The sequence below is a fragment of the Ranitomeya variabilis genome, chromosome 1 (assembly GCF_051348905.1).
Source record: "Ranitomeya variabilis isolate aRanVar5 chromosome 1, aRanVar5.hap1, whole genome shotgun sequence".
Taxonomy (NCBI): domain Eukaryota; kingdom Metazoa; phylum Chordata; class Amphibia; order Anura; family Dendrobatidae; genus Ranitomeya; species Ranitomeya variabilis.
Window position 1 is genome coordinate 615,555,662 of NC_135232.1, and position 19,843 is coordinate 615,575,504.

Here is a 19,843-nt window from a genome sequence, read left to right on the forward strand (position 1 = left end):
ATTCCGACCCAACGTCTCGAATTCCTGGGCATGGTATTCAACACCATTCAAGCCCTGGTCTTCCTCCTAAAGGAGAAGTTCCTTTCTCTTCGGCAGGGCATCAAAGCCCTAAAGCGCCCTGCCCCTCTGCCTCTACGGCTCGGTATGAGAGTACTAGGGAAGATTGTCGCTTCCATGGAAGCAGTATCTTATGCTCAGTTCCACTCTCACCCTCTCCAGCTGGCCCTCCTGTCTGTTTGGGACAGGAGCCCACTTTCCCTAGTTCGCCTATCTCTCAATGTGAGACAGTCTCTCACTTGGTGGATGCTATCCACCTCCTTTCTGCGCGGGAGGTCATTTCTCCCAATACGCTGGCAGGTCATCACCACCGACGCCAGTCTTCAGGGGTGGGGTGCGGTCTTTCTCAATCTCACAGCGCACGGCTGCTGGAATGTTCAAGAGACCCTTCTCCCGATCAATCTCTTGGAGATCAGGGCAATCTTCCTGGCCCTCCTCCGCTGGCAGTCCCTCACGGGAAAACCGGTCCGCATTTAGTCGGACAACGCCACGGACGTGGCTTGCATAAACCACCAGGGAGGGACTCGCAGCAAGCAGGTCATGAGAGAGGTGGCAAAAAACCTATGGTGAGCAGAGAACCACATTCCCTCCATATCAGCCGTCCACATTCCAGGAGTGGACAATTGGGAAGCCGACTTTCTCAGCCGTCAGGGGCTCGTGTCAGGTGAGTCGGCTCTTCACCCCGCCGTCTTCAACCAAATTTGTCAGAGGTGGGGCATTCCGGATGTTGACCTAATGGCTTCCCGAACAAACCACGAGGTTCCCCAGTACGTATCCGGGTCTCGGGACCCGATGGCCGTCGGCTGCGACGCCCTTGTGATCTCGTGGGCCTGGTTCCAGATGCCTTATTTGTTTCCGCCTCTTCCCTTGATTCCAAGGGTCGTAAAAAAGGTAAAGGCAGAGGGGGTTCCCGTTCTCTTAGTAGCTCCAGATTGGCCTCAGAGGGCCTGGTATGCGGAGCTAGTGAACATGCTATCGGACGTCCCCTGGAGGCTCCAAGACCGTCCGGATCTTCTATCGCAAGGGCCCCTCTTTCACCCGAATTCTCAGTCTCTGAATTTAATGGTATGGTCGTTGAGGCCGCGGTCCTAAAGGACCCAGGTTTTTCCCACAGCGTCATACAGACCATGATAAAAGCTAGGAAACCGGCATCTTCACGTATCTACCATAGATGTTGGAAGGCCTTTTTCCGATGGTGCGATGGCAACAGTTTGTTCCCTATGGTCTTTTCCCTTCCTTCAGTCCTCGGTTTCCTTCAAACGGGTCTCGATTCGGGCCTTTCTCTGAGTACTCTAAAGGGTCAGGTTTCCGCTCTGTCCATCCTCCAAAGAGACCTGGCTTCCCTTCCCCAGGTAAAGACCTTTCATCAGGGTGTCACTCACATAGCGCCTCCTTACCATCCTCTGGTTGAGCCATGGGATCTCAACCTTGTCCTCGGCGTCCTCCAGTGCGCGCCTTTTGAACCAATTCAGGACATTTCCTTTTCCCTTCTTTCTTGGAAAGTGGCTTTCCTGGTCTCCATCACCTCGATTAGGAGAGTCTCCGAGTTGGCGGCATTGTCCTGCCGTTCTCCCTTCCTTATTCTACACCAGGATAAAGTGGTCCTTTGGGCCCGTTCCTTCCTACCAAAGGTAGCTTCGGCTTTTCACATCGAGAACATCGTCCTTCCTTCCTTGTGCCCTTCCCCGGTTCATCCCTTGGAGAAATCTCTCCACAAACTGGATTTGGTCAGGACTGTCCGCGTCTCTCTTTCCAGAACTACTTCTTTTCGCCAGTCCGATCCTCTGTTTGTCGTCTCTTAGGCTACTTTCAGACATAGCGCATTTTTGAGTGCTATTTTGCGGGCGCTTTTCAAAAATGCGCAATGTCATTTTCGTCTGCCGGCAAAGTGAATGAGAAATTCACTTTGCCGTTCAGACACACCGCAAAAAAACGCGGCGCTTTTGTCTGCAAACACGCCGGCGTAAAAAGAATTGACATGTCAATTCTTTACGCAGCGGCGTGTCTGCGTATCCCCATAGGGCCCCATATTACCGTCCACACACAGCGCCTTTGTCCTGGGTGTCGGCGTCTTTGTACGGAGGGGTTGACACCCAGGACCGGACGTGACGTCGGACAGGAAGAGGGAAGCCCCCGCCCCCCAGAGAAGCAGCATGGAGTCCAACAGAATGAGCATAAACGTGGGGCTGCTGATCGATTTGGTATGTGTGTGTCTGTGTGTGTCTGTGTGTGTGTGTGTGTGTGTGTGTGTCCCCATGCGACGCTAGTGCCACCATTGTGCTAAGTCGCCGTATGGGACTACTACTCCCATCCGGTATTAGGATGGGAGAGTTGTCCCTGTGTCCGGCGACTTAGCACAATTGTAAAGTTACACAAAACACCTACACACAATACACATACATGACACACAGTACAGTACATACAACACATAACATAGAGTATATACTCACCAACAGCACACTTGTAGGCGAAGCCCTCGATCCTCCAGGAAAAAATCCAAAAATAATAAACCAAATTCATACTCCCTGTCCGCAGAATCCATAAAACGAGTGTCCCACGCCGATCCCCTGCTCTCCGGCGATACACTGCCAGGAGCGAAGCTCCTAGCAGTGTATCGCGTACTGTTCCGGAGTTCAATGACTCCGGCGTCTCGGTTAACAGCAGTACAGCTGCGTTGAACTTTCCCACGCAGCACTGCCGTTAAGCGAGAGTGCCGGGGTCAATGACCGCCGGTAAACTCGCTCGCGCATGCGCAGTGACACACCGACAGGAACTATGGCTCCTGTCAGTGTGTTGCTGCAGCCGTGGAGAGCAGACATATCTCTGGATGTGTCTGTTCTCCATGGAAAATCTTGATACGTGGCACTTAAATATGTGGCAATTAAATACGTGGCACTTATACGTGATACATGTCACTTAAATACGTGGCACTGAAATACGTGATACGTGGCACTTTGATACGTGGCACGTGTCACTTAAATACGTGGCACGTGGCACTGAAATACGTGATACGTGGCACTGAAATACGTGGCACTGAAATACGTGGCACGTGGCACTGAAATACGTGATACGTGGCACTTAAATACGTGGCACTGAAATACGTGGCACTGAAATACGTGATACGTGGTACTTAAATACGTGGCACTGAAATACGTGATACGTGGCACTGAAATACGTGGCACTGAAATACGTGGCACGTGGCACTGAAATACGTGGCACTGAAATACGTGGCACTGAAATACGTGGCACTGAAATACGTGGCACTGAAATATGTGGCACTTAAATACGTGGCACTTAGGGAACCTGTCAGGCAAATCTACCCCCCTATCCTAACACTATACCTGTCCCTCCAGTGTGTATTGTATTCTGAGTCATAAAGACAGGAAATGACCTCAATGACTCTTTTTTTTTTTTCCCCTTTTTTTTTTTTTTTTTCAAACAAACTTTATTTTCAGTACACAATGCTGAAAAAAACGCAGCTGCAAAAAACGCAGTGTGTGAAAGCAGCTGCGTTTTTTGCCTGCGTAAAAAAACGCAGGTAAAGCAGCAGCAAAATACGCGCGCGTAAAAATACGCAGCAAATATGCTGTGTGTGAAAGTAGCCTTAATGTCGTCAGAAGGGGCTCCCTGCCTCTAAATCCACAATTGCTCGTTGGATTCGTTCGGCGGTTCTGGAGGCATACCGTGTCCAAAACAAACAGCCTCCTCTGGGGGTGAGGGCTCACTCTACCTGGGCTGTGGGATCTTCCTGGGCCGTTCGTCACCAGGCTTCGGCTTTGCAGGTTTGCAAGGCCGCAACCTGGTCGTCTGTTCACACCTTTGTAAGGTTTTACAAGGTGCATATTCAGGCTTCTGCGGATGCAGGCCTGGGTAGGAAGATACTGCAGGCGGCGGTTTCCCACTGGCCGACCTAAGTCTCCTTCTCTCTGAATATTTTCCTCACCCGTGGGACTGCTTTTGGACGTCCCATGGTTACCTGTGTCCCCCAATGAAGCAAGAAAGAAAGAGGGATTTTTGGTTCTTACCTTTAAAATCTTTCTTGGAGCCTTCTTTGGGGGACACAGCACCCTCCCTTTATGTTGTACCGTTTTGGCCAATGTGCCGTTGTTTTGGGTTGGTACATAGGTTGAGTTTGTTTATACTTGCTCCTACTACTGCTTTAGCACCAACTGAGTTGACTTGTGCCTGTTGTAGGGTGTATACTGCCGGGGAGGAGTTATTTTTTTTCCTTATTTGCATAGTGTCAGCCTCCTAGTGACAGCAGCATACACCCATCGTTACCTGTGTCCCCAAATGAAGGCTCCAAGAAAGACATTTTACGGTAAAAACCAAAAATCCCTATTTTCCTCTTTGCTGTCTCGTGACCTTATTGCTCCCCTTTAAATGCTGCTGGCAGAAAATGACAAAAGCATTTAAAGTGGTATACATAAAGCAGGCTCGGCCCCTGCAGACTTTAAGTGTGATGTACTTTTACGTCGCGCGTATGGAAGAGGTTAGTCCATCAATGAATGTCTACTGCAGGTATTGTATGGCGTTCATTCCAGTGTTATATATGATGGCTAGATAATAAGTTATATGGTCTACCATCATTGCTTGTTCTCTAGAACCCCCTGCAAGATTAATCCATCAGTCAGCAGCGTCCTGAGTTCACGTAAGCCTGGCAAAGAAGAGGATCCGCTGCAACGACTGCAGAGCAGTTCACAAGGCAAAGAAGAGATGGTCATGTACTGCAAAAGCAAAATCTATGCTGGTGTGGATGAGTTCTCCTTAGAAGAAATCCGGGCAGAAATTTACATAGCAAAGATCCGTAAGAAGAGAGAAGGTTTGTCCTTGTATAGTTGTGGGTGATACAGGGTGGGTTATGGTTGTATTTCCTTATGATTCCCCTCCCAGTGTTAAGAAAGTAGAATTGCCAATAGCATAACTGAACTTTAAGGCTAAAATTGTTACCCCTTCACCCCGAACTAAAGTATCATGTCTGTTCACTTTGACAGAAGATCTCCAAGCCAGTGCTCTCCGTAGGCAAGAAATGGAGCGGCAGATTGAAGAAATGGAAAAGCGGTTAAAAGAAAGAGGTCTTACCAATCCGGAAACAGTGGCTGAGCAGGTAACCTTTTAAATGGCAGTTTATGCTATAATTTAAACCTTTAATTAGGCAATTGCATAAATAGCAATTGCCTTTAGTATAAGACACTCTTTTCAAGTGGGAATAATTACTGTGGTTAAGTCATTTCACATAAGCCCCCCTTTTGAGAGGGGGCAGTGTTTCGCCCCCCTTTTGAGGGGGCAGTGTTTTGCTGCGCTACAGTCAAGTGCAGCTCCGCAGCAGACTATAGCTGTTTCTGCCTGATATGCATTAATATGTATAGGCTGTAGGAGAAAAATGTTAGGTAGTTATACAGGCTTTGGCACATAGCTTTTGAGGTTTGTTTTTAAAGAGTTTGTACAAAGGTTGTAAGTTATCCCCTAACATAGAATCTGCAAAAACCCTAGTCCATGCCCTCATCATCTGTCGCCTTGACTACTGCAACCTCCTGCTCTGTGGCCTCCCCTCTAACACTCTCGCACCCCTCCAATCTATTCTAAACTCTGCTGCCCGACTAATCCACCTGTCCCCCCGCTATTCTCCGGCCTCTCCCCTCTGTCAATCCCTTCACTGGCTCCCCATTACCCAGAGACTCCAGTACAAAACCCTAACCATGACATACAAAGCCATCCACAACCTGTCTCCTCCTTACATCTGTGACCTCGTCTCCCAGTACTTTCCTACACGCAACCTCCGATCCTCACAAGATCTCCTTCTCTACTCCCCTCTTATCTCCTCTTCCCACAATCGTATACAAGATTTCTCTCACGTATCACCCCTACTCTGGAACACTCTACCACAACACATCAGACTCTCGCCTACCATCGAAACCTTCAAAAAGAATCTGAAGAACCATCTCTTCCAACAAGCCTACAACCTGCAGTAACCACCTATCGACCAAACCGCTGCATGACCAGCTCTGCCCTCGCCTACTGTATCCTCACTCATCCCTTGTAGATTGTGAGCCTTCGCGGGCAGGGTCCTCTCTCCTCCTGTACCAGTTATGACTTGTATTGTCTAAGAATATTGTACTTGTTTTTATTATGTATACCCCTCCTCACTTGTAAAGCGCCATGGAATAAATGGCGCTATAACAATAAATAATAATAATAATAACATAGGATAGGGAATAACTTCCCAACCCCTGGGCCTCCTAGCTATATCTGATAGCCCTGACTGGTGCAGAGGCGACGTATGCGCACCCCTGCACAAATCATTCTCAATGGGCCTGCTGGTGATAACCGAGCACATCTCTCAGCTGTCTCCTGCACTCTCATTAACAATGAATCGAGTTGAGGTGCACGTTAGGCCATCAGCCCATTGAGACGGGACTCTTTAGCATTTCCCTAGAATAAGGTATCAGATGATGGGGATCAGTCTCTGTGATCAGCTGACTTAATAGGACATTGCACTCTGACAAGCGCTTTGTTTAGCCCAGCTCTATACATTTGGTAGCCATTGTGCCTGGTATTACAGCTCAGCCCCGTTTACTGGATTTGGCCTGAGCTGTAGCTTCAGTACCAGGCACAACTGTGCCTGCTACAGAATGTGGATGTGCTGCTCGACGGAGCCCCCTGGCTTCTTTAGTGACATGAGTCGCACCCCCAGCAATCTGATATTCTGAGTATAAAGTTGTTTTTCACATTCATGATTAGTGGCTATACAGCAAACCTTTTCGAGGAGGCTTTACAGCCTGCTGCCTATCACATTGGTTGCATTTTAGGAGACTTTTTCTGATTGTGGATTTTTATTTTTTCCTTGCAGGATGTGCCATCTGGACAGTCCTTCAAAATATATTGTGATGAAGAGGTGGCCGTCGCTCCTGGAAGCACCGAGGTTGAAACTGCATCTGCGCAGCGTACCATTACTGCTGCTCCATTACCAAGGCAGGTGTAATAATGTTTTTTTTTTTAATGTTATTATGGAAGGCTAGAATAAGCCAGCCTTACTTAGCAAATACCATTACCCTGCAATATATTGAAGGGATTTTCCCATCTAGGACTTCTGTGGCATGTCCATTAAGGCCTGTGCATCTGTCCCTGCACAGTCAGGAATGGCGACATGGACACACAGGCGTCGCTCTCAGTTTATTTGTATAGAAGCGCTAAAATTTATAATTTTTTTTCCGTGAATATGGCCATGTGAGGGCTTGTTTCTTATGGGATGAGTTGTACTTTTGCACAACACCATTGGATTTACCATGTCGTATACTGGAAAACTGGAAAAAAAAATTAAGTCCGATGAAATTGCAAAAAAAAAGTGCAATCCTGGGTGCCATTATGATTCTCCAGGTCATTACGAGTTCATAGACACCAAACATGTCTACGTTCTTTTTTTATCTAAGTGGTGAAAAATTTATTTTCCCAACTTTGTTGAAAAAAATAAAAATAAAAATTTGCGCCATTTTCCGATACCTGTAGCGTGTTTCCATTTTCAATAGGGCAAAAGAGGGGTGATTTGAATTTTTATATATACATTTTTTATATATAATTTTTAAAAATTTATTTATTTTTTTTAACTTTTGGCATGCTTCAATAGTTTCTATGGGAGACTACAAGCTGCCATAACCCGATCAGCTCTGCTACATACAGACAATGATCAGATCGCCTGTATGTAACAGAATACCTCACTTGCTATGAGCGCCGACCACTCATAGCAATCCAGCATTGACAACTATAGAGGTCTGCAGGAGACCTCTGGTTGTGATGCCAACCCATCGGTGAACCGCGATCACGTGACTGGGTCACCGATGGGCCTATTTCCGGAGCGATTGCCGTAAATGTATGTTAAATGCTGTGGGTGGATCGCGATTCTACCCCCGGCTGTTCCGGGCACATGTCAGCTGTTCAAAACAGCTGACATGTGCTGGGAAAGATGCAGGCTCAGCGCTGGAGCAAACATCAAAGGGAGTGTGTCCGACACCGGCGTACTATTATACCCAATGTTGGAAAGGGGTTAATATTACAACCATCATATGTTTATATGCTTTACTGCCGTATTATGTCCCTGGTTATCACTGTTTGTTGTTCAGAATTTTTAACAATTATTTTGTTTTCTTAAAGCGATGAGATCCTGATGGTGGCTCAGAACAGACTAGCCTCTGGTGGTGAGTGAAAAGCTTCTTGGCTACATGACCTATAGGTGACACATGTGGTGTTTTTATTTTTTTAAAATCTGCCTTACGGTCAAGACTAGTGTTGAGCATTCCGATACTGCAAGTATCGGGTATCGGCCGATACTTGCTGTATCGGAATTCCGATACCGAGATCCGATACTTTTGTGGTATCGGGTATCGGGTATCGAAACAACATTAATGTAATAATGTGTAAAAGAGAGAATTAAAATAAAAAATATTGCTATACTCACCTCTCCGACGCAGCCTGGACCTCAGCGAGGGAACCGGCAGCGTTGTTTGTTTAAAATTCGCGCGTTTACTTGGTTACGTGAAGTCCCGGCTTGTGATTGGTCGCGGCGGCCATGTTGCCGGGACGCGGACCAATCACAGCAAGCCGTGACGTAATTTCAGGTCCTTGCAGGATTTTAAAATTACGTTCCGGCGTTGTGATTGGGCGCGTCGTGGTCACATGGGCGACGTAACCAATCACAAGCCGGGACGTCACGGGAGGCTGGACACTCGCACATTTTAAAATGCGCGCGTCCAGCCTCCCGGCTTGTGATTGGTTGACCGCGATGCAACCAATCACAAGCCGGGACGTCACGGGAGGCTGGACACGCGCCCATTTTAAAATGCGCGCGTGTCCAGCCTCCCATGACGTCACGGCTTGTGATTGGTTAATGGCGGCCATGTTGCCGGGACGCGGACCAATCACAGCAAGCCGTGACGTAATTTCGTCACGGCTTGCTGTGATTGGTCCGCGTCCCGGCAACATGGCCGCCCTGACCAATCACAAGCCGGGACTTCACGTAACCAAGTAAAAGCGCGAATTTTAAACAAACAACGCTGCCGGTTCCCTCGCTGAGGTCCAGGCTGCGTCAGACAGGTGAGTATAGCAATATTTTTTATTTTAATTCTTTATTTTACACATTTATATGGATCCCAGGGTCTGAAGGAGAGTTTCCTCTCCTTCAGACCCTGGGAACCATCAGGAATACCGTCCGATACTTGAGTCCCATTGACTTGTATTGGTATCGGGTATCGGTATCGGATTGGATCCGATACTTTGCCGGTATCGGCCGATACTTTCCGATACCGATACTTTCAAGTATCGGACGGTATCGCTCAACACTAGTCAAGACATGAATTTTGAATTACTGCTAGGTGTAGGGGCCCCCCCCCCCCCCCAAAAAAAAAAAAAAAAAAACCCGTCCACGCCTTCCCTAAAAAATGTTTTTTGTCCAGTATTCAAAAAACAGGGCTGCTCTCTTCCAAAAACACCAATCCATGGGTTTTGCCTGGTATTGACACTGAGGTTTTTGCAGGGAAAGCAGCCACTTTTTTTTCCTGCTGAACAACCCCCTAATAAACTAAATATACGGTTATTGTATTCCGTGCCTGGCTAATTAAAAGGGGAGTCTGTCAGTCCCAAATCGTGATTTCAACTAATAGACTCCTTTAAAGGACTTGGCCCCTATAAAACTCCTCCTTGCAGTATAAAGTTCACTTTAATTATTTAGAGAACTACTAGTTCTTATGTAAATGAGGATCTTCAGTGCACCCTAGTTGAGGCCAAGGGTTCAGTGCTCTGCTCCGCCCCGTCAGTTAGCATCCTCCTCTCCACCCCTCTGCTTGACTGATGGCACTGATTTGCACAGAGTGAGCACTGTCAGAATTGAATCCCTTGTCTCCGCTCATCCACACTGACACTGCTCAAGTGAAGAGCACACAGTGTCTGTGCGTGTGCACTCTTTTCCCTCTCTACAGTACACACTCACTGCACACAGTATCAGGCAAACAGGAGAAGAGGATGATGGCGCACTCACTGTACTCGGCTCCTGCGGTGACGGTGCTGATGTGCAGAATTGGGGATTCAATTCAGTCAGCGCTGTCAATTAATCTAAGGACTAGTGTGGGGGATACTGATTGAGGGGGTGGAACAGTTGACTGAGTCCTTTGCCACACTAAGAGTGTACCCACGACCCCCTAATTAACAAACTTAAGAAAGCACTATTATCAAAATTAGTATCCACTTAATATATTACAGCCATCATATTATTATAAAGCATTGTGTACTTACAATTGCTCCTGTTACCTTCTACCCAGTTAGTTCTTCTCTTTTCCATTAGGTCTATTACATCACGTGATTAATAACTGAATATCTGAATCCATCTAAGCTCTATGTAGGAACAGGAGGGCAATTTTCTCTGCATGAGTCATAAGTCAGTGCAAAAGTCCCAGGGAGGGGGAGCAGCTGGGTCAGGAGGTGAAAAGGGGATGATGAGTGCAGGGACAAGAGACTTCCTGTTTCTTCATAGAGCAGAGAAAGGAGAAGAATTAACTGGTTAGAAAGGTAAATGAGCAATTGTAAGTACACAGTGCTGTATGAGTGCAATATAGTAAGAGGATAAAACTTTGGGATGACTGCTTCTTAATTTTTTTTTTTAAGCTAAAGTAGTCAAATCTATACTGCAGGTGCGTTTTATAGGGGTGAAGTCACCTATAGAACTCAGAAAATAGTTTAAATGGAGTCTTATGGAGGGTTTGACACTTTTTTTTTTTTTTTTTTTTTTAAACGTGTTAATTCTTCATGCAGTTTTTATTATTCGTAACACGGCAGCTAGTTTTGGTGTTGAATCTAATCTATAGAATGTCATCTCGATTCTCTTCAGACTCTCCTTCGGCTCACACTTCTGCTGTGCCGTTCACTATATTTGACGAGACCCATGAAGCAGAGCCGGACACGTAAGTCCTGAATCCTGGTGCCTTGTATACTGTATGTATTTTTCTTGTGGCATTGCACTGTGACAGTGGTTAATGAGTGATAGGTTTACACTTTCCTTTAAAAGGGTTTTCCACTTTTTCCACTATTGATTGCCTATCTGTGGGATTGGTCCTCAATATCAGATTATTGAGGGTTTGTCACCCGGGACACCACCACTGTTCGGCTGTAACCTGGGTATAGAGCTGATCTCTGCACTGCAGTGGACATGTGGCTGATGTAAAATAACTGGGTGCTGTGTTGTTCCCCCTCCAGCCAATGCTGGTGGTCTGATATTGGTGACCTATCCTATCAATTTAAAGGAGGATTTTACAAAACACAGAAAATGTACCTGGCAGCGTCTCAGAAGCCTCTGCTGGCGTCATGTCTACAGATCGGAGGCTTCTTTTCTGCTCTGCTCTGTAGACTGGGCTGTCTGATTGACAGCTGGATCCCCAGTGCCTAACTGGGGGAGTCGGATGTCAGTCAGAATAACCTCCGAAGTCCTGCCTCATCACATCAGCAGAAGCTGCTGAATCCTCGGCAGGAAAGGTCTGTGAGCACTCAGGGCAAGGGAAGAATGACTCCGTGTACAGCAGGCAGGTAGGTTGCAATTACTTACCGGTTGGTGCTTGGATACATTTTTTGTGATATACCCTTTAAATCAATGAAAATCACTTTGTTGGGCAATGTAGAGGCCATGTGGTATGTGTCCTTCATGGCATATGGAAAGGAAAGGGCGTCGGCTCCCTTTAAACAGTATGCCAGCTGTGTGCTGACCTGTAAGTTATTGAGGCACAGGTTTATTACACCCATATCTACTAGTCTTTGCTCTATAAAACTGAGAATTTATAGAAATTAGATTTGTGTATTGACGATGTGAGGAATCCAGTGTATAATTTCCATATTAGTCTGTCTGTGTCTTTTAGCTCTCAGAATAGTATGCCTCCTCCCAAGCGTCGCCCACTGGCACCCGTTACACGAGTCCTTGGGATACCAGGAGATGCCCGACGTACGGTAAGTATTTTTGGTCCATTGTGCAGAGCTCCACATCTGGACCACTGCTTTTAATTCTGAAATCTTCCCTAAAAAAAAAAAGTCTAAATGGGTCCACGGAGTAGGATAAACGCCATCAGGGGAGATGCACCCCTTTCTCTACATGTATATCAAGTGTTCGGTATGCTCCATACAGGGCTGGTGCCGGCTGTGCTATACAGCCCTCACCAACAGCGGCATTTGGTGCAAGTCGAATCATACCGCCCTTATGACCCTTTCCATCTTGTCTCTCCCTGCCTTTTTGCGGTTGGGACTTGAAGCCAACCGTGCTCTCAGCTTTAAGGGTTAGGTTTCCCTCTGTCCATCCTGTTCTCCAGGGTCTGGCCCATTTGGTCCCTCCCTACTGTCCCCATGGAGTCGTGGGACCGCAACCTTATCCTGGATGTCCTTCAGCGTACTCCCTTTGAGACTGTTCAGGAGATCTTCTCTCTTGGAAGGTTTCCCTTCTGGTGGCCAACACGTGCATCAGAGGGGTTTCTGAACTGGCAGCACTTTTCTGTTGTCCTCTCTTCCTCATTCTCCATCAGGACAAAGTAATTCTACGTTCAGTCCCCTTCTTTAATCCAAAGGTGGAATCTGTCTTTCATCTTCATGAGGGAATCGACCTCCCTTCTTTTTGTCCTTCTCCCTCTCATCCTGTGGAACTGTTAGAGCAGTTTGCATGTGCCTCTTCAGGACAGCTTCTTTCAGGCGCTCTGTCTATCTCTTCATCATTCCTGAGGTTGTCCGGAATTTTGGCCTCTAAAGCTACTATCGCTCACTGGATCTGGTTTTGCAATTTTGGAAGCATATCGGACAAAGTTCAGATAGCTTCCCCTGGCTTATTCCACTCGGCCAGTGGGGGCTTCCTGGGCCCTGCAGTTTGTAAGACGGCTACCTGGTCTTCCTTTCACGTTCTTCAAAGTTTCTACCTATACCTTGGCAGATGCCAGACTGGGGAGGAGGGTTTTGCAGGTGGCAATTGTTCGTCTCCTCGCCCTGAAGGAAATATGCCTACATTGTTGTTTCCTGTTTGTTTTTTTTTACATCCTTGAGACTGATTTTTGATGACCCATGGTCTCCTGTGTTTCCCCCCAATGAAGCGATACAGAAATTGGCTGAATTGCACTTTTTCAACCATTTCACTCTACATGGATTTTTTTCCTAATTTTTTAGTACATTGAAACTTATTCAAAACTACAACCTGTACCGCAAAAAAAAGGAACAAGTTACGGTCAGTTCTTGACAAAAGGGAGGAAAAAATAAAGCGCCAAAAAAGCTACTGCTTGACTGGAAGGAACTTGAATATTACAAACAAATCGCCCTGCATTAAAGTCAGCACCCAGAAAAGTATTAAAAGCTGTTTAGAAGTACATGTGAACCCTTCAGGTTCTTTTCAGGAAATAAAGTGGAGACTTTTTTTTTTTTTTTGTACATGCATGAAATCAAAGCTTAATTAACACAATAGATGATGATGATTGCTACCCCAGTTCTGCCTTTTTGAGACATATCTCCTGCATGACGTTACTTGGTTCACACATGACTCAAACGTGAAATTGTACCTTGTGGATTTGGGGTCTCGGTGTTATTGGGATATTTTTCAGAAACCCTTTAAGTTTATACAACAACAAGGTGAACAATAATCACCGATGGATCAATTCATTAGCTTGACTATTCACTATGAAAAAATGTATATACCTACTCATAGGAGTGAAAACACCAAGAGATATATTAGTGCTAGATCGTTTTTCTTGGATTAAAGTATAGCGTATATTACTGGGTTCCCCCTATGTGGTTTTTATTGCTTCTGATGTTTTATACTATAACCCTATAAAAATGATTTTGTATTAATAGATCTCTTGGTGTAGTCACTCCTTTGAATAGGTATATACACCCTGTAGGTTTGTAGAGGTCTTGATGTTTCATAAGATAAGAAATGCGCCCAAATAGGGCCACATTTTAAAAACTATGCCCCTTAAGGAATGGGGGGTAGTGAATATTTAGACCCCCACAGCTGTTTGGACCCCCATTCTGCCAGTATTCCTGTGATGGGAGTTCTCGATTTTTTTTTTTTTTTTTTTTTTTTTGAAGGAAGGACTGTAATTTGGGGAATGCACAGCTACTAAATCTATAAATGTTTTGTGACTTTAAGGAATCTCATATGTCTGAGGGCACAATCCCTTTGTTAATTTTTCAGTATGTTAATTTTTTGTTATTTTCTTCAAGGACTCCATTGACGATATTGAACCCCTAAGTGAAGAGGCCATTTTGACTGGTTCCGGCGGAAATAAAACGTTATTTGCAGATCCGGAGGACACGTGCGAGTTTATGAAAGCGGCACAGTTGGCGTCCACGCCTTTCCAGAAAGCTAAGGATGAGCCGACACAAACTGAAACCTCCAGTCAGGAGAGAATGCCGCTCAGAGAAAAGATGCCAGCGTCTGAGGAGTCCTACATACAAGTAGTATGCCCCAATAAGCTGAGGTACACCATTTATACTACGTCTTCAAAAAATTGTCCTTTACTCACCCTCCCCAGGTCCAGTGCTGAGACTTTGTTGTTGTTTACAGTGTCTGTTATTGTCTGGTGCCCATCATTGAGATTAGCAACTTTATCGGAGTTGACTGCACCAGATGCTGAGCTCACTGATTGGCTGCAGTGCTGTTGACGTGACATCAGTGCTGCAGACAATAACACACTGAGAGCAGTGTTGTACCATTGGAGGGTAAAGGTATGACAGCCTGTCATTTCCCCTTTTAACAGCCCCATTTTAGAAGCCAGTCAAGAAGACACCCGTTCCTCAGTGTCCTCGGTGTCCTCCGTCTCTGCTGGTTCGTCTAGCTTGTTGTCCTCCAAGACGCTGATAATCCAGGAGAAGCCTGATCTTGTGTCCCAGATTTCTGGAGTATACGAGCAATCTTTAGGTAAGTGAGCCAGGATTGTCCTATAACCCTTAGCTATTGGTACAGCAATGTCTATTCGCTTAATAATGCCTACACAAGCCCTTGTTCAGACTCACAGCATGGCTTCTGTTTGTTACGTTTTATAATGGATCATAACCGAGATATAAGGGATGCTTCCTTAAGATATAAGAGTGATTCCATTAATTAAAGCAGGTTTTTGCCATTTAGTCTAAAAGTAGCATAATATAGAGCAAGAGAGCCTGATTCCAGGGATGTGTTACTTGTTAGGCTATGTGTTGTAATTTCAAAACAATTACAATCAGTGTTTTATCAGCAGGAAATTATCAGGACTAGGTGTCACGTGCAGGCTAATCTGTTACCCCGCCCCCACCACTGATTGGCAACTTCCTGTGTATACTGTAGGCAAACTGCCAATCAGTGGTGTGGGCGGGGTTATCCACAGCTCTTCTCTGCTGTACATGTAGCAGTGCTCACAGAATGCAAACGGAAGATTCTATCAAAACTGCGCCAAGCAGCCCAGTAAGTGACACATAGCTGGAATCAGGTTATCTGTCTCTACATTATGCTGCTCTCAGATTGTATAGAAAAATACCTGTTGCGTCCTTCCATTTACAGGGGTTTTCTGCTTTGGACAATCCCTACTAGTTAGAACAGTCCCAATAAGGTGATCACAAAGTGTCTCCTTGTAGAGATCGCCAGCAATCTGTAAGGACTTTAGGAGCAACCCTTTAGTTTATCTGGGGCATTAACCTCTTCCTGGCTTGTGTCAAACTCCAAAATTGCTTTTTTTCACTCACTGCAGCTTCCCTCAAAAATGTAATGTAAAAGCTATCAAAATATGGTACGTACCCCAAAAAGGTATAAAAAAAAAAAAAAAACCGGTCTGCACCCAAGAAGTTAGAACTCTGATACAGGTCCATCAACGGTAAAGTAACAAAGTCAGGGACCTCAGAAAATGATGTAAAAACAAGTTTATGATCTCCATGACAGAATACCCCCCAAAAAAAATCCTATTGACATGAATACAGTAATACAGGACAGTACCACTCTGCCTTGGCCAATAGATGAGGAGGATCTGGAATAGGGGACCCCCATCTATTAACTTGGGGTCCTTTAATTGTCTTCTCAAGCTGTGACCTGAAGGGTTATCACAGACTTGTCTATATGGCTTTGTATTCTTCTATTTCAGAAGAAGCCGCTGTACTCCTAGGAATCACAGAGCTGCAAAGAAGCATCCTGGAGGCGATGCCTGAAGTCTTGGCATCGGAAGCCATTATCCGGGAGGCCGGGCCGGTCCCTGCTATGAAGGATCAGCAAGAGGTGCTGCTTGGTAAGCCGAAAAGTCACTCGTCAGTATGGAGTGGATTCTACTTTCTTCTGAGAAGTGCTGCATATATATCCAGCTGCAGAGCCCTGTATGATCTCTCTAGTAATGCAGCACGTCCCGCAAGAGTGCCCTTACTACATTTGGGGAACGGTCTGCACGTTGCTCAATTTTGGCTATGCCTGGCACATCCTAGCGGACACCCACTATGAAGGGAACTGTATTATAGGTCCATTTAAAGGGAATCCGTCAGCTATTTAATCTCATAGCAGCATAATCTAGAGGCAGAGAGCCTGATTCCAGCAAGGTGTCACTTGCTCAGTAGTTTAATCTAGTTCCATTACACTGTGTTTTATCAGCAGGAGATTATCACTACAGGACTAGGTGTTGAGCGCCAGGCTGTCCAGCTAATCTGTGTAACCTCACCCTCACCACGGATTGGCAACTTAATGACAATGTGCCGTGTACACAGCTGCCAATCAGTGATGTGGGCGGGTTATAAACAGCTGCCAATCAGTGATGTGGGGAGGGTTATACACAGCTGCCAGTGGTGTGGGGAGGGTTATACACAGCTGCCAGAGTGGTGTGGGCGGGGTTATACACAGCTGCCAGAGTGGTGTGGGCGGGGTTATACACAGCTGCCAGTGATGTGGGGAGGGTTATACACAGCTGCCAGTGATGTGGGGAGGGTTATACACAGTTGCCAATCAGTGATGTGGGGAGGGTTATACACAGCTGCCAGTGGTGTGGGCGGGGTTATACACAGCTACCAATCAGTGGTGTGGGCAGGGTTATACACAGCTGCCAATGAGTGGTGAGGGCGGGGTTATACACAGCTGCCAATGAGTGGTGAGGGCGGGGTTATACACAGCTGCCAATGAGTGGTGTGGGCGGGGTTATACACAGCTGCCAATGAGTGGTGTGGGCAGGGTTTTGCACAGCTGCCAATGAGTGGTTTGGGCGGGGTTATACACAGCTGCCAATGAGTGGTGTGGGCGGGGTTATACACAGCTGCCAATGAGTGGTGTGGGCGGGGTTATACACAGCTGCCAATGAGTGGTGTGGGCGGGGTTATACACAGCTGCCAATGAGTGGTGTGGGCAGGGTTTTGCACAGCTGACAATGAGTGGTGTGGGCGGGGTTATACACAGCTGACAATGAGTGGTGTGGGCAGGGTTTTGCACAGCTTGGTATTCCTGAGGACTGCTACATCGACAGTAGAAAAAGCATGGATTCTATCAAAACTGTAGCAAGCAGCCCAGTAAGTGACACATCGCTTGAAACAGGGTCTCTGCCCCTACATCATGCTTCTCATAGATTCCATACCCTTCTGATAGTAAGTAATATTAATTCCTATCCAAATCCCATTTATAGCATTCACAATAATTGTCTGCCATTGGATCTTACAGGCAATGACTCGTATTGTTTTAAAAGTGAGGTTATTCTTGGTGAGAACAGCAGACTTCACATGGGGACCCAGGCTGATTGCGATATGGTGGATCTGAAAGGAGTGGTGTTAAAGGTTTGTAACCGGTTTTTATATTTGAGATAATTTGTGAGATCACCTTAACCCCTTCCCGACCCATGACGCCACATAGGCGTCATGAAAACCCGTGCCAATCCGACCCATGACGCCTATGTGGCGTCATGGAATGATCGCGTCCCTGCAGATCGGGTGAAGGGGTTAACTCCTATTTTACCCGATCTGCAGGGAGAGGGGGAGTGGTACTTCAGCCCAGGGGGGGTGGCTTCACCCCCCCGTGGCTACGATCGCTCTGATTGGCTGTTGAAAGTGAAACTGCCAATCAGAGCGATTTGTAATATTTCACCTAAAAAACTGGTGAAATATTACAATCCAGCCATGGCCGATGCTGCAATATCATCGGCCATGGCTGGAAACACTAATGTGACCCCCCCCCACCCCACCGATCGCCCCCCCAGTGCTCCGTTATAGGGTCCGGTCCCCTCCGTCCGCCTGCCGGCTCCCCCGTCCTGCTGTCCGCTCCCCCGTCCTCCTGCCCGCTCCCCCCCTGCTCCTATGTCACCCCCCCGTGCTCCGACGCCCCCCCCGTGCCCCGATCTCCCCCCCCTTATACTTACCGAGGCTCCCGGTCCCCGTCCGCCTCCATCATGGGCGCCGCCATCTTCCAAAATGGCGGGCGCATGCTCAGTGCGCCCGCCGGCCGGCAGATTCATTAGAGGTACATTTTGATCGCTGTGGTAGGTTCTATCACAGCGATCAAAATAAAAAAATAATAAATAAACCCCCCCCTTTATCACCCCCATAGGTAGGGACAATAATAAAATAAAGAAAATATTTTTTTTTCTTTTTCCACTAGGGTTAGGGTTAGAACTAGGGTTAGAACTAGGGGTAGGGTTAGGGGTAGGGTTAGGGTTACGGGTAGGGTTAGGGTTAGGGGTAGGGTTATGGCATGTGCACACAGAGCGGATCGGCCGCGGATCCGCAGCGGATCGGCCGCGGATCCGCAGCGGATCGGCCGCGGATCCGCAGCGGATCGGCAGCGGATCCGCCGCGGATCGGCCGCGGATCGGCAGCGGATCCGCAGCGGATCCGCAGCGGATTGGCAGCGGATCCGCAGCGGATTGGCCGCGGATCCGCAGCGGATTGGCAGCGGATTGGCCGCGGATCCGCAGCGGATTGGCCGCTGCGAATTCGAAGCAGTTTTCCATCAGGTTTACAGTACCATGTACACCTAAGGAAAACCAAATCCGCTGTGCCCATGGTGCGGAAAATTCCGTGCAGAAACGCTGCGTTGTATTTTCCGCAGCATGTCAATTCTTTGTGCGGATTCCGCAGCGTTTTACACCTGTTCCTCAATAGGAATCCGCAGGTGAAATCTGCACAAAAAAACACTGGAAATCTGCTGGAAATCCGCAGGTAAAACGCAGTGCCTTTTACCTGCAGATTTTTCAAAAATCATGAGGAAAAATCTCACACGAATCCGCAACGTGGGCACATAGCCTTAGGGTTAGGGTTGGAATTAGAGTTAGGGTTGGAATTAGGGCTAGGGTTTGAAATAGGGTTAAGATTAGGCTTGTGGTTAGGGTTACGGATAGGGTTAGGGGTGTGTTGGGGTTACAGTTGTGGTTAGGGTTGGGATTAGGGTTACGGTTGGGATTAGGGTTAGGATTAGGGTTGGAATTAGGGTTACGGGTGTGTTGCGGTTAGGGTTGTGGTTAGGGGTGTGTTGGGGTTAAGGTTGTGATTAGGGTTATGGCTACAGTTGGGATTAGGATTAGGGGTGTGTTGGGGTTAGTGTTGAAGTTAGAATTGAGGGGTTTCCACTGTTTAGGCACATCAGGGGTCTCCAAACGCAACATGGCGCCACCATTGATTCCAGCCAATCTTGCGTTCAAAAAGTCAAATGGTGCTCCCGCCCTTCCAAGCCCCGACGTGCGCCCAAACAGTGGTTTACCCCCACATTTGGGGTACCAGCGTACTCAGGACAAACTGGGCAACAACTGCTGGGGTCTAATTTCTCCTGTTACCCTTGCAAAAATAAAAAATTACTTGCTAAAAC

General features: G+C 46.9%; 1 protein-coding gene across 3 annotated transcripts in view; it reads left to right on the plus strand.

Moving 5' to 3' along the window:
• The window catches only part of BUB1B (BUB1 mitotic checkpoint serine/threonine kinase B), a 47,415-nt gene that overhangs the window by 20,836 nt on the left and 6,736 nt on the right, over positions 1-19,843 (plus strand). For 2 of the 3 annotated variants that reach the window (XM_077260644.1, XM_077260643.1), the window contains exons 9-18: positions 4,662-4,879; positions 5,052-5,164; positions 6,908-7,029; positions 8,206-8,249; positions 10,931-11,003; positions 11,949-12,036; positions 14,281-14,537; positions 14,817-14,977; positions 16,167-16,307; positions 17,711-17,823. In XM_077260644.1, coding sequence (XP_077116759.1) covers positions 4,662-4,879; positions 5,052-5,164; positions 6,908-7,029; positions 8,206-8,249; positions 10,931-11,003; positions 11,949-12,036; positions 14,281-14,537; positions 14,817-14,977; positions 16,167-16,307; positions 17,711-17,823 — 1,330 coding nt within the window. The remainder of the gene's footprint in view (positions 1-4,661; positions 4,880-5,051; positions 5,165-6,907; positions 7,030-8,205; positions 8,250-10,930; positions 11,004-11,948; positions 12,037-14,280; positions 14,538-14,816; positions 14,978-16,166; positions 16,308-17,710; positions 17,824-19,843) is intronic. The other variant, XM_077260645.1, reaches the window with a different exon arrangement.